Below are 15,287 nucleotides of genomic sequence, written 5' to 3' on the forward strand. Positions count from 1 at the left end.
ACCGGACAGTCCGGTGCGCCAGACCAGGGGTGCCCTCGGTTGCCCCTTTGCTCCTTTATTGAATCCAACACTTGATCTTTTTATTGGCTAGTTGTGAACCTTTTGCACCTGTATAACTTATACACTAGAGCAAACTAGTCAGTCCAATATTTGTGTTGGGCAATTCAACCACCAAAATTATTTAGGAACTAGGTGTAAGTCTAATTCCCTTTCAATCTCCCCCTTTTTGGTGATTGATGCCAACACAAACCAAAGCAAATATAGAAGTGCATAATTGAACTAGTTTGCATAATGTAAGTGAAAAGGTTACTTGGAATTGAGCCAATATAACTACTTACAAGATATGCAAGGAATGTTTCTTTCTTATATAACATTTTGGACCACGTTTGCACCACATGTTTTGTTTTTGCAAATTCTTTTTGTAAATCCATTTCAAAGATCTTTTGCAAATAGTCAAAAGTACATGAATAAGAGTTTGCAAAGCATTTTCAAGATTTGAAATTGTCTCCCCCTATTTCAAATGCTTTTCCTTTGACTAAACAAAACTCCCCCTAAAAGAGATCCACCTCTTAGTGTTCAAGAGGGTTTTGATATACCATTTCTGAAATACTACTTTCTCCCCCTTTTGAACACAATAGGATACCAAATGATAAAGACGTTTGGAAAGCACTAAGTTTTGGTGGTGGTGGTGCGGTCCTTTTGCTTTGGGCTCATTTCTCCCCCTTTTTGGCATGAATCGCCAAAAACGGAATCATTAGAGCCCTCTCTGTGCTATCTTCCCCTTTGGTCATAAAATAAATGAGTTAAGATTATACCAAAAAGCGAAGCTTTTGAGCTTTTACTCTCTTCCCCAGGGATGAAGTTCTTTTCTTTGATGCTCATTTTTCCCCCAAAGAAGAGAGAGTTGCTCGGAGTGTTGGCGAAGTATGAGTTACGGAGTGGAAGCCTTTGTCTTCGCCGAAGACTCCAATTCCCTTTCAATATACCTATGACTTGGTTTGAAATAAACTTGAAAACTCATTAGTCATAGCATATAAAAGAGATATGATCAAAGGTATTCAAATGAGCTATGTGTGCAAGCTTAGCAAAAGAAATTTCTAGAATCAAGAATATTGAGCTCATGCCTAAGTCTGGTAAAAGATTGTTCATCAAGTGGCTTGGTAAAGATATCGGCTAATTGATCTTTAGTATTAATGTAAGAAATCTCGATATCCCCCTTTTGTTGGTGATCCCTAAGAAAATGATACCGAATGGCTATGTGCTTAGTGCGGCTATGCTCGACGGGATTGTCGGCCATTTTAATTGCACTCTCATTATCACATAGCAAAGGGACTTTGGTTAATTTGTAACCGTAGTCCCGCAGGGTTTGCCTCATCCAAAGTAATTGCGCGCAACAATGTCCTACGGCAATGTACTCGGCTTCGGCGGTGGAAAGAGCGACCGAATTTTGCTTCTTTGAAGCCCAAGACACCAAGGATCTTCCCAAGAACTGGCAAGTCCCCGATGTGCTCTTCCTATTGATTTTGCACCCCGCCCAATCGGCATCCGAATAACCAAGTAAATCAAATGTGGATCCCCGAGGGTACCAAAGCCCAAACTTAGGTGTATAAGCCAAATATCTCAAGATTCGTTTTACGGCCGTAAGGTGGGATTCCTTAGGGTCGGATTGGAATCTTGCACACATGCAAACGGAAAGCATAATGTCCGGTCGAGATGCACATAAATAAAGCAATGAACCAATCATCGACCGGTATACCTTTTGATCCACGGACTTACCTCCCGTGTCGAGGTCGAGATGCCCATTAGTTCCCATGGGTGTCTTGATGGGTTTGGCATCCTTCATCCCAAACTTAGCAAGAATGTCTTGAGTGTACTTCGTTTGGCTAATGAAGGTGCCCTCTTGGAGTTGCTTGACTTGGAATCCTAGAAAATACTTCAACTCCCCCATCATCGACATCTCGAATTTCTGTGTCATGATCCTACTAAACTCTTCACATGTAGACTCGTTAGTAGACCCAAATATAATATCATCAACATAAATTTGGCATACAAACAAGTCATTTTCAAGAGTTTTAGTAAAGAGTGTAGGATCGGCCTTGCCGACTTTGAAGCCATTAGCAATAAGGAAATCTCTAAGGCATTCATACCATGCTCTTGGGGCTTGCTTGAGCCCATAAAGCGCCTTAGAGAGCCTATAGACATGATTAGGATACTCACTGTCTTCAAAGCCGGGAGGTTGCTCAACATAGACCTCTTCCTTGATTGGTCCATTGAGGAAGGCACTTTTCACGTCCATTTGATAGAGCTTAAAGCCATGGTAAGTAGCATAGGCCAATAATATGCGAATTGACTCAAGCCTAGCTACGGGTGCATAGGTTTCACCGAAATCCAAACCTTCGACTTGTGAATACCCTTTGGCTACGAGTCGAGCTTTGTTCCTTGTCACCACACCATGCTCATCTTGCTTGTTGCGGAAGACCCATTTGGTTCCTACAACATTTTGGTTAGGACGTGGAACTAAATGCCAGACCTCATTCCTCGTGAAATTGTTGAGCTCCTCTTGCATCGCCACCACCCAATCCGAATCTTGGAGAGCTTCCTCTACCTTGTGTGGCTCAATAGAGGAAACAAAAGAGTAATGTTCACAAAAATGAGCAACCCGAGATCGAGTAGTTACCCCCTTATGAATGTCGCCGAGGATGGTGTCGACGGGGTGATCTCGTTGGATTGCTTGGTGGACTCTTGGGTGTGGCGGTCTTGGTTCTTCCTCATCCTCCTTTTCTTGATCATTTGCATCTCCCCCTTGATCATTGCCATTATCTTGAGGTGGCTCATCTTCTTGATTTTGCCCTTCATCAACTTGAGCCTCATCCTCATTTTGAGTTGGTGGAGATGCTTGCATGGAGGATGATGGTTGATCTTGTGCATTTGGAGGCTCTTCGGATTCCCTAGGACACACATCCCCAATGGACATGTTCCTAAGCGCTATGCATGGAGCCCGTTCTTCACCTACTTCATCAAGATCAACTTGCTCTACTTGAGAGCCGTTAGTTTCATCAAACACAACGTCACAAGAGACTTCAACTAGTCCAGTGGACTTGTTAAAGACCCTATATGCCCTTGTGTTTGAGTCATAACCAAGTAAAAAGCCTTCTACAGTTTTAGGAGCAAATTTAGATTTTCTACCTCTTTTAATAAGAATGAAGCATTTGCTACCAAAAACTCTAAAATATGAAATGTTGGGCTTTTTACCGGTTAGGAGTTCATATGATGTCTTCTTGAGGATTCGGTGAAGATATAACCGGTTGATGGCGTAGCAGGCGGTGTTGACTGCTTCGGCCCAAAACCGGTCCGGTGTCTTGTACTCATCAAGCATGGTTCTTGCCATGTCCAATAGAGTTCGATTCTTCCTCTCCACTACACCATTTTGTTGTGGCGTGTAGGGAGAGGAGAACTCATGCTTGATGCCCTCCTCCTCAAGGAAGCCTTCAATTTGAGAGTTCTTGAACTCCGTCCCGTTGTCGCTTCTTATTTTCTTGATCCTTAAGCCGAACTCATTTTGAGCTCGTCTCAAGAATCCCTTTAAGGTCTCTTGGGTTTGAGATTTTTCCTGTAAAAAGAATACCCAAGTGAAGCGAGAATAATCATCCACAATAACAAGACAATACTTACTCCCGCCGATGCTTATGTAAGCAATCGGGCCGAATAGATCCATGTGGAGTAGCTCAAGCGGCCTGTCGGTCGTCATGATGTTCTTGTGTGGATGATGGACTCCAACTTGCTTCCCTGCCTGGCATGCGCTACAAATCCTGTCTTTCTCAAAATGAACATTTGTTAATCCTAAAATGTGCTCTCCCTTTAGAAGCTTATGAAGATTCTTCATCCCAACATGGGCTAGTCGACGATGCCAGAGCCAACCCATGTTAGTCTTAGCAATTAAGCAAGTGTCGAGTTCAGCTCTATCAAAATCTACCAAGTATAGCTGACCCTCTAACACTCCCTTAAATGCTATTGAATCATCACTTCTTCTAAAGACAGTGACACCTACATCAGTAAAAAGACAGTTGTAGCCCATTTGACATAATTGGGAAACAGAAAGCAAGTTGTAATCTAATGAATCAACAAGAAAAACATTGGAAATGGAATGGTCAGGTGAAATAGCAATTTTACCCAAACCTTTGACCAACCCTTGATTTCCATCCCCGAATGTGATAGCTCGTTGGGGATCTTGGTTTTTCTCATATGAGGAGAACATCCTTTTCTCCCCTGTCATGTGGTTTGTGCACCCGCTATCGAGTATCCAACTTGAGCCCCCGGATGCATAAACCTACAAAACAATTTTAGTTCTTGACTTTAGGTACCCAAACGGTTTTGGGTCCTTTGGCATTAGAAACAAGAACTTTGGGTACCCAAACACAAGTCTTGAAACCCTTGTGTTTGCCCCCAACAAACTTGGCAACGACCTTGCCGGATTTGCTAGTAAGCACATAAGATGCATCAAAAGTTTTAAATGAAATGCTATGTTCATTTGATGCATTAGGAATTTTCTTCTTAGGCAACTTGGCACGGGTTGGTTGCCTAGAACTAGATGTCTCACCCTTATACATGAAAGCATGATTGGGGCCAGAGTGAGACTTCCTAGAGTGAATTCTCCTAATTTTGCTCTCAGGATAGCCGGCAGGGTACAAAATGTAACCCTCGTTATCCTGAGGCATGGGAGCCTTGCCCTTAACAAAGTTAGATAAGTTCTTTGGAGGAGCATTAAGTTTGACATTGTCTCCCCTTTGGAAGCCAATGCCATCCTTAATGCCAGGGCGTCTCCCATTATAAAGCATGCTACGAGCAAATTTAAATTTCTCATTTTCTAGATTGTGCTCGGCAATTTTAGCATCTAATTTTGCTATATGATCATTTTGTTGTTTAATTAAAGCCATATGATCAAGAATAGCATTAACATCAATATCTCTACATCTAGTGCAAATAGAAACATGCTCAAGATTAGATGTAGAGGGTTTGCAAGATTTAAGTTCTACAACCTTAGCATGCAACATTTCATTCTTAGTTCTAAGGTCGGAAATAGTAGCATTGCAAACATTAAAATCTTTAGCCTTAGCAATTAAATTTTCATTCTCTAATCTAAGGCTAGCAAGAGATGCATTCAATTCATCAATCTTAGCAAGCAAGTCAATGTTATCATCTCTAAGATTGGGAATTGAAACATTACAAACATGAGTATCAACCTTAGCACTTAAAATAGCATTTTCATTTCTAAGGTTGTCAATCATCTCACGACAAGTGCTTAGCTCACTAGATAATTTTTCACATTTCTCAATTTCCAGAGCATAAGCCTTTTTAACCTTAACATGTTTTTTGTTTTCTTTAATTAGACAATCCTCTTGGGAATCCAAAAGGTCATCCTTTTCATGAATAGCACTAACCAATTCATTCAATTTTTCCTTTTGAGCTATGTTAAGGTTGGCAAAAAGGGAACGCAAATTATCCTCCTCATCACTAGCATTATCATCACTAGAAGATTCATATTTAGTGGAGGAGTTGGATTTAACCTTCTTCTTTTTGCCGTCCTTTGCCATGAGGCACTTGTGGCCGATGTTGGGGAAGAGGAGTCCCTTGGTGACGGCGATGTTGGCGGCGTCCTCGTCGTCGGAGGAGTCGCTTGAGCTTTCGTCGGAATCCCATTCCCGACAAACATGGGCATCGCCGCCCTTCTTCTTGTAGTACCTTTTCTTCTCCTTTCTTCTCCCCTTCTTGTCGTCGCCTCGGTCACTGTCACTAGATATAGGACATTTTGCAATAAAATGACCGGGCTTACCACACTTGTAGCAAACCTTCTTGGAGCGGGACTTGTAGTCCTTCCCCCTCCTTTGCTTGAGGATTTGGCGGAAGCTCTTGATGACGAGCGCCATTTCCTCATTGTCGAGCTTGGAGGCGTCTATTGGTTGTCTACTTGGTGTAGACTCCTCCTTCTTCTCTTCCGTTGCCTTGAATGCAACGGGTTGGGCTTCGGATGGGTCGCCAAGCTCGTTGATTTTCCTCGAGCCTTCTATCATGCACTCAAAACTTACAAAATGCCCGATAACTTCCTCGGGGGTCATTTTAGTATATCTAGGATTACCACGAATCAATTGAACTTGAGTGGGATTAAGAAAAATGAGAGATCTTAAAATAACATTTACCACTTCGTGGTCATCCCACTTCTTGCTCCCGAGGTTGCGCACTTGGTTCACCAAAGTTTTGAGCCGGTTGTACATGTGTTGCGGCTCCTCTCCTTTGTGAAGCCGGAACCGACCGAGCTCCCCCTCGATCGTTTCCCGCTTGGTGATCTTGGTGAGCTCGTCTCCCTCGTGCGCGGTTTTGAGTACATCCCAAATCTCCTTGGCGCTCTTCAACCCTTGTACTTTGTTATACTCCTCTTTGCTTAAAGAGGCGAGGAGTATCGTCGTTGCTTGAGAGTTGAAGTGCTCGATTTGGGCCACCTCATCCTCATCATAGTTTTCATCCCCTACGGATGGTACCTGCGCACCAAACTCAACAACATCCCATATGCTTTTGTGGAGCGAGATTAGATGAAATCGCATTAAATCGCTCCACCTAGCGTAATCTTCACCATCAAAAGTTGGTGGTTTGCCTAGTGGGACGGAAAGTAAAGGTGTATGTTTGGAAATGCGAGGGTAGCGTAGAGGGATCTTACTATACTTCTTGCGCTCTTGGCGCTTAGAAGTGACGGAGGGCGCATCGGAGTCGGAGGTCGATGTTGATGAAGTGTCGGTCTCGTAGTAGACCACCTTCCTCATCCTCTTGTGCTTGTCGCCTTTCCGATGCGGCTTGTGGGAAGAAGATTTTTCCTTCTTCTCTTTGTGGTGAGAAGAAGATTTCTTCTCCTTCCCTTTGTTGGAGGAGCTCTTCTTCTTCTCCCTCCTTTTGGTGCGGGACTCTTCCGATGAAGTGCTCCCGTAGCTTGTAGTGGGCTTTTCGCCGGTCTCCATCTCCTTCTTGGCGTGATCTCCCGACATCACTTCGAGCGGTTAGGCTCTAATGAAGCACCGGGCTCTGATACCAATTGATAGTCGCCTAGAGGGGGGGTGAATAGGGCGAAACTGAAATTTATAAATGTAAACACAACTACAAGCCGGGTTAGCGTTAGAAATATAAACGAGTCCGCGAGAGAGGGCGCAAAACAAATCCCAAGCGAATAAGCAAGTGAGACACGGAGATTTGTTTTACCGAGGTTCGGTTCTTGCAAACCTACTCCCCGTTGAGGAGGCCACAAAGGCCGGGTCTTTTTCAACCCTTCCCTCTCTCAAACGGTCCCTCGGACCGAGTGAGCTTCTCTTCTCTAATCAAAGCCGGGAACAAAAACTTCCCCGCAAGGGCCACCACACAATTGGTGCCTCTTGCCTTGATTACAATGGAGTTGTGATCTCAAGAACAAGTGAGAAAGAAAAAAAGCAATCCAAGCGCAAGAGCTCAAATGAACACGGCAAATCACTCTCTCTAGTCACTAGGGTTTTGTGTGGAATTGGAGAGGATTTGATCTCTTTGAATGTGTCTAGAATTGAATGCCTAGAGCTCTTGTAGTAGTTGAGAAGTGGAAAACTTGGATGGCAATGAATGTGGGGTGGTTGGGGTATTTATAGCCCCAACCACCAAACTTGACCGTTGGCTGGAGGCGTCTGCTCGATGGCGCACCGGACAGTCCGGTGCACACCGGACAGTCCGGTGCCCCTGCCACGTCATCACTGCCGTTGGATTCTAGCCGTTGGAGCTTCTGACTTGTGGGCCCGCCTGGGTGTCCGGTGCACACCGGACATGCACTGTTTGATGTCCGGTGCACCGGCATGGGCGATTCTGACTTCTGCGCGCGCTGCGCGCGCATTTAATGCACCGCAGGGAGCCGTTGGCGCCGCAGGGAGCCGTTGCTCCGCTGGCACACCGGACAGTCCGGTGCACACCGGACAGTCCGGTGAATTATAGCGGAGCGGCTGCCGCGTGAACCCGAGGCTGGCGAGTTCAGGAGGCCGAGCTTCCTTGGAGCACCGGACATGTCCGGTGCACACCGGACAGTCCGGTGAATTATAGCGCGCCGTCTTCCGAGAAATCCCGAGGGTGAAGAGTTTGAGTCTGAGTTCCCTGGTGCACCGGACAGGTACTGTTCACTGTCCGGTGGCACACCGGACAGTCCGGTGCGCCAGACCAGGGGTGCCCTCGGTTGCCCCTTTGCTCCTTTATTGAATCCAACACTTGATCTTTTTATTGGCTAGTTGTGAACCTTTTGCACCTGTATAACTTATACACTAGAGCAAACTAGTCAGTCCAATATTTGTGTTGGGCAATTCAACCACCAAAATTATTTAGGAACTAGGTGTAAGTCTAATTCCCTTTCAGTTGGAGATTCCCGACGCTGGCGAGTTCCTGAGGCAACTCTTCTGTGGAGCACCGGACACTGTCCGGTGTACACCGGACAGTCCGGTGAATTATAGCGGAGTTGCCTCTGGAAATTCCCGAAGGTGGCGAGTTTGCGTTGGAGTCCTCTGGTGCACCGGACATGTCCGGTGGTGCACCGGACACTGTCCGGTGGCACACCGGACAGTCCGGTGCGCCAGACCAGAGGTGCCTTCGGTTGACCCTTTGCTCTTTTGTTGAACCCAACTCTTGGTCTTTTTATTGGCTAAGTGTGAACCTTTAGCACCTGTATAACTTATACACTAGAGCAAACTAGTTAGTCCAATTATTTGTGTTGGGCAATTCAACCACCAAAATTATTTAGGGACTAGGTGTAAGCCTAATTCCCTTTCAGTGCGCAGGCCCAAAATCTTGAACCTGCGCAGCAACCAAAATTCAGCAACATATCCAAAATTCCCTAACTATCTACACCCACTACGCCACCTGCGAAGACCCAGCCGTTGCGGGAGCCTCCGCCGTTGCCTCCGCTGTCGCCTCCACCGCCACCGTCGCAGGATCCTCAGCACTCGGCGCAGCGGCTGCGGAGGGCATCTGGCGCGCCTTCGGCGGTCTCTGGGGGAAGGTCTCCGACGGCCACAGCAGTTGCGGGGGCATCCGGAGCGCCTTCCGCGGTCTCCGGGGGCGGCTCCAGGGCGGCCCCGGACATGGCCTCCGCCGGGATCGGCTCCGGGTCAGGCAGCGCGCTGTTCAGCGCCCCAAAGTCATCCACCCTCTCGCCACGCGCCGCCTAAGACACAGCACACAAATTCAGCAAAACCACACATAGCCCACATCCAGCAAACGCCAAACAAACGCCAAACGTTACCTGAGCCCTCGCCGTCTCGGCCCGCTCCCTGACCACCTCGCGACCGTGCGGACCCCACATCCGGTCGTAGATGGCTCCGGCGGAGTCCTTCACTATGGGGTCCTCAACCTTGTAGATATCTCGCTCAAAATCTTCATCGGCTTGGTCGAAGACCTCGAAGTGCCGGCACCCTTCGCGGGAGAGCGCGTTCATCGTCCCCTCGCAGGTGACCAGGGAGGCATACGACATAAACCCCTCCACGATAGTGGGGAGTGCCTGCAACTCCTCCTGCACCCACTCCAGGCAGCGAAGTCCGGGCTCTCGGTCCGGCACTTCGAAGTCACCGGTCCGCGCGCCCAGCTCATGGTATGAATCCATAAGCTGTTTGCGCGTCCGCTCTGCCTCCGCGCGCGACGCGGCCTCGGCCCTCTCCACGCGTCTCTCCAGGGCGGTGAGCCGCTCCTGCAGCTGCTCGGCGCGCTCCCTGGCAAGATTGCCCTCCGCCCGCGCCAGTTTGGCCTCCGCCTGCGCAGCCTGCTCCTTGGCGAGGGCCTCGTTGGTCTCCCTCCTCTCCCCCGCCAGTTGGCGCCGGAGGTCAGTCTTCTCCCTCTCCAGTGCGGCCACCTTGTCCGCCAGCTTGCGACATTTACTGTCGGCGACCGATTTTTCACGGACGGCGTCAGCATGTTGCGTCCGAAGTCTCTCGACTTCAGCAGACACAACTGCCGTGAGCGCCCCCGACACTGTGCGGTCGACGAAGTCAGCCGCCTGCAAAACACACGTAAGACCGCGACCCCAGCAAAACCGGCATAAAAAAAACAACGAAGTCTAGCTCAACGGACCTGACTTAGTGCCTCCTTCACCTCCTTCAGCCGGCGGGACACAGCGCCCGCCTCATCCCTGACTGCCGCGAGTGCCGACACCTCGCCTCCGGCGCTAAGAGCCCCGCCCTTCGCCTTCGGCACTACGGCAGCCATCGTGGTCGCCGCAGCAGGCGCAACTATAGCAAGTTGGCCTTCGTCCGACCCTGCGACGTATCAACGAATGAAAAAACACGAGCCAACGGCTTACCACCAAGATAGTCGTCCACACTAATGTCGGTGGCGAAGTCGGCGACGCGCTTGCCAGCCGACGGCAACACTCGGGCAGCCTTCGCGATCTCCGGCACCCTGCTGGGCGGCGGCACAGCCTTCGTCGATTTGGAGCCTCCGGCGCCTGCCGCTGCCTCCGGCGCCTTGCTAGATGCAGGGGCGCCCAACTTCGCCGCCAGCGGCGGCTTGCCTCCGCCGGGGGCCGCAGCCTTCGCAGCCCCCCGCTGCCTCTTCGACCTGGCTTCATGAAGCCTGACAACCGCCTGGCGCTTTTGTGCAGCTCCCTGGCGATCCTTGTCCATCACTGCCGACACAACAGCAGCAATATTCCGCCCGTAAGGAAAAACTCTCCATTCGCGAACCATGCGAGATGTAAAAAAGTCTTCGCCGGCCGCGCGGGGGATAAGAACATTCCTAGGCCAGCAACCCCCGGTAACCCTCAGCATCCGAGCCGAAGACTCCCGGAGCTCGGGCGAAGACATCCTTCCCCCCGGGGCCGTGCATGTCCTCATCAACTCTCTAGCAAAACCATCGGAAACCCCAAGTCCTCTCATAGCAGTACCTAATTTCCTCTTTTTAGAGGATGGGGCGGCCGCCGGCGCAGGGTCGTCTCTAGTCTCCACCACCGGCTTCTTCCCACGGCGGTCCACATCGTCTTGACCAGGATAGCCGTCATACGGCAATTGATTCAATTCAAAAACCCTGTTCAAACGGTCATTCGACCCGCGGATATCCCAGCTGCGCTGGCCCTCTGTCCTCGGCACGTAACGAACGAGCCGCACCGCCCCATCCTCTGCCTCACGCACAAAGGCGGCTGGATCGCGGCTTTGCAGATTCAGCGCGAAGGCAGGACTTCGCACCACCCTCCCACCATGGAAAGGCATCTGGCGAGGGCACACTTCGCCCAACGCCCAGCCATGCGCCAAGGGCCATACCCCGTACGCCACAAATTCTTCAACCAAATCGCGCCCACTGCTCAGGCCGGCGGCGCACCGAAGGGCCCCTTCGTCCGCATCCTCCTCCGCCACCTCAAAGGGCGGGTACGCTGAGTAAAAATGAGAACACATCTCGGACACGGGGAGTCCCTCAAGGTCTTCGACGGTACCCTCAGCAACGTAAAACCAAAACTCATTCCAGTTGCCCCACTTGTTGTGGGCGCAAGGAACCAACTCGACTACCTGCATCGTGGTCTTGCCGGTCTTCGGCGTAAACGTGCAGGACCCAAACTGAGCAACTTCGTCTCCAATCATCCTCTTCTGCCAGTGCAAGCAATAATACTTCGCAAAGACTTCGACCAATGGCTGTCCGCCGTACGAAGTCGTCGCCCAGACATACTTCGACAGAGCCACCACGGCGTTCGGTGTCAGCTGATGTATCTGAACGTTGAACCTGTGCAGGACTTCGCCAACAAATCGGTGCGCAGGCAGGCGGAGACCGGCGGCGAAGAACGCCTCGAACACAACCAACTCGCCCTCCGGCTCGGGGACTTCCTCCGTCCCCGGGACACGAGCAACTCCGCCGCCGAAGTAACCCAACCGCTGCATATCCTGCACGCGGACCGACGACATCCGCGACACGCCAAAATCCAAGAATCGCCGGCGCGCAACTCCTCCGCCATCAAACTACTCAGCGTCTCCTCCGACGAAGCGACGGCCAGCGGCGAGGCATCGGCCGGCGGCGTAGCGGCAGCGGAAGAAGAGGAGGTCGGCATCGCTACGTACCGTCGGCGACGGCGGGCAGTCTGCTTCACTCGAGCCAGATCTCCGGCGAACAAGAGCACGACGGGCAGACGAGCAGCAAGACGGTGAAAAAGGCGGCTAGGGTTTTCACGGAGCGCGGAAGGTGAAGTTCAAGAAGCGCCGACCCCCGCCCACTTTTATAGACAGGGCGCGGCTCTTCGGGAAACCCGCAATCCAACAGGGCGCGGCGCTTCGGGAAACCCGCAATCCAACAGTACGCTGTCAATCAACGGTCGTGTCAAAAACCCCCGCGGAACCACTTCGAGCGAGGGCAGCGTCTCCGCCATCTAGCGACGTCTTCGGCACCAGGTGACTTTGTCGAACTGGTCCCTCGGAGGGAAAATGTTGGGGCGAAGGCAAAGACGCCACCCTTCGCTCGAGGCCTTCGCTGCAGTCGCTGGTCTGACAGAGACAAAACGGGCAGGGACACCCTTCGCTCTATTCGGCACCAGACGAAGGCCTGCGGCGACGTCATTCCACAGTGCGGCCTCGTCCAGCTCAGAGGCCCACGTGTGATCCGGCCCATTGTAACGGGCCCTGCGTGGCCGCCGCGTGTTACGGGCCTAATTTGTAAAGGCATCCATGTAATTACAGTCTATAACCCTGCTTTATGGGAATATTCTGGGGATAACCTAGGTAGCTGAGGGCACATGTGTCCTTAACACAAGGCGCTGGGCGCTCAGGTACCTATAAATACCCCCGCACAGTGCCCGTGAGAGGCCAGATTAACAGAGCTATTGTCTTCTAGCACGTAACCCTGTTAACGTCACTGTTCACCCTCGTTGGCCCCCTTGCGACTGAGAGCAAGTGCCAATAGCCACGTCGGACACCGGAGTGGGAGAAGAAGGGCGGAGGCGGAGAGAGCGCAGTCGCAGCGGAGCGGAGTGGAGGACGGGAGGAGAGGAGCGAACGATTTAGGGTTAGGCGTCGAGCGCGTCACCATCAGGCCAGTGTGTCGTGCCTTTCGGCCAAACGAAGCCATGCCGCACCCGTGACGGCCTAGTTAATCGTGTCATGCCTGGGTCAATCCTACGGACCGAGTTGGCGGCCTAGGCACGATGGTCAATCCTACGGACCGAGTTGGCGGCCTAGGCACGATGGTCCTCGCACAGGCACTATGCGGACTGGGCCGTGTCCGGGCAGGCCCACCGTGCTCGTGCCAGATGGCCATATATATTTCCGAGACTGACCACTATGGTTCTCGAGTAATACTATATACTATAAATATAATGTGATCGATGTATTGCAAGTGCGTGACGGAACAATGATGCGTGACACTAGACCCCCATGTGGCCATCGTGGCATCGTCGTATATACCGGCTACTACTCATCACACCATACGAACATGGGTTATGCGGACACGACGTGCGTCTTGAACGCCAAGCCAAAGAGCCTGAGGATCGTGAACGTGGCCGCCATGGCCAGCCAGCCTCCCAGGAGCACGCGGAGCCCGGAGCGGACGACGCTGGCGCCGCCGAGGTACGCGCCCGCGGCGCCGAACCCAGCCAGGCCCAGGCTGCTGGCCGCGCAGACCGCCGCGACCCTGGCCGCCCAGGGCCGCACGAAGCCGCCCGACAGCAGCGGCACCGCCGCGCCCACCGCGAACGCCAGCGCGGACGCGGCCGCGGCCTGCGTCGGGCTCGGCAGCCTCTCGCCGTCGCTGCTGCTGCTGTCGTCGTCGCTGCCGCCGCGGGCGCCGCGCTCCGAGTGCGCCACCTGGATGTCGTACTGCGCGTACACGGACACGAACTCGCCGATGGCCATGCTGCAGGCGCCGGCCACCAGCCCCGCCAGGCCGGACACCAGCATCTCCCGCGCGCCGTCGTTGACGGCGCCCACGCCGATCATGAGCGACGCCACGGAGACCAGCCCGTCGTTGGCGCCCAGGACGGCGGCGCGCAGCCACTGCGCGCGGGCCAGGTAGTCGACGCGGCCGACCGGCGGTCTGTGGACGGCCGCCGCCGGCGCCGCAGCCTCGACGTCGTCGGCCTCTCCTCCGCGTCTCGGCTTGGAGGGGAACTTGGGGCCGTCGGGGCTGAGGTTGGGTGCCATGGATGGAATGGAACTGAAGCGCGGATCGATCGAGGTCGAGCTGCTAGGGGCGATGAGACGGGAGAGCTGCAATTGCAAATGGAGACGGCGATCGGAGCGTGGAGGCCACACGCTTGGGGGTCGGAAGCGGTATTTATAGAGTGAGCGCCACGGTTCTGGTCGGTCGGATGTGCGAGCCACACGCCTGTTCATAACTGGGAGTCTGGGACTGGAAAAGCGGTGAGAAGTAAGCAGGGCTTTCGTTTCGGTTTTTACCGGTGCTTTAGGCCGCGTTCGTTTTGGGCGGTTTGGCCTATTCCGGGACTGATTCCAGGGGAAAGAAATGACCCGGTTTGAAATCAGACCGTTTCTTCGAGAGGTGTTCGTTTAGATCTGACTAAAAAACAAGAGTGGTCCGGTTTAGATTTTTTTCTCCCACCACGATCTGGAAGTAAACCTGGTATACTGCCCTCCGGATCCGATCCGCAGCTCTGGCGGGAGCGGAGGCGACGACGCCAAGTGACGGTGTGTTGCGGTCTTCTCTCTGGTAAGCCCTCGCCGATGTCTTCCTTCCCCAAACCGCCTGTCCCTCGGAAATGCTTTCCTTCCCTCTGGTAAGCGACACACACCGTCGTTGTGTCCCTTCTCGTCGGCACCATAGGTCGCGGCAGCCATCTTGGTCGTCGAGTACGTGTGGAGGCAGATCCTGCTTGGCTTGCGTAGCTCGCCGCCAGATCTTTGACGCCACTAATGTATGGAGAGAAGAGAGGGGCATCCTCGCTTCTGGTATTCGTAGCGAGAGAGAGAGACAGTGATTAATGGCTTGCGACCTTAATTTAAGTTGGGGCCCGGCAATAATTCAATTGTTTCTTTTTGTAATCTAGCAAATCTTGATACAAACCATTGCTAGTACGTCCTTGCATTGTGTTGATAAAGGTGTAGCGCTGTAGACCTTGAGTGTCATGGTATTATTACTCTTGGATGTCTAGTTGTTACTTGACAACTGAATATACATTGTGTATATTACAGCTTGTTAGTGCCGCCATTGTTGTATAGGAGCTTGTTAGTACTGTCGTTGCTGTCAAACAGGTGTTGCAAGTGTATTTATTCCAGGCTAAAACGAACGAGCTATTCTGCAGTTTTGTATTGATTCCAGACCTG

General features: G+C 51.7%; 1 protein-coding gene across 1 annotated transcript; it reads right to left on the reverse strand.

The window, feature by feature from the left end:
• Window positions 1-13,311: 13,311 nt before the first annotated feature.
• On the reverse strand, window positions 13,312-14,308 carry LOC103628775 (vacuolar iron transporter homolog 2). Its single transcript, XM_008648916.2, has one exon. The coding sequence runs from the start codon at window positions 14,145-14,147 to the stop codon at window positions 13,446-13,448; it is 702 nt and encodes a 233-aa protein (XP_008647138.1). The 5' UTR covers window positions 14,148-14,308; the 3' UTR covers window positions 13,312-13,445.
• Window positions 14,309-15,287: the final 979 nt, after the last annotated feature.

Source organism: Zea mays, chromosome 5, assembly GCF_902167145.1.
Source record: "Zea mays cultivar B73 chromosome 5, Zm-B73-REFERENCE-NAM-5.0, whole genome shotgun sequence".
NCBI classification, from domain to species: Eukaryota; Viridiplantae; Streptophyta; class Magnoliopsida; order Poales; family Poaceae; genus Zea; species Zea mays.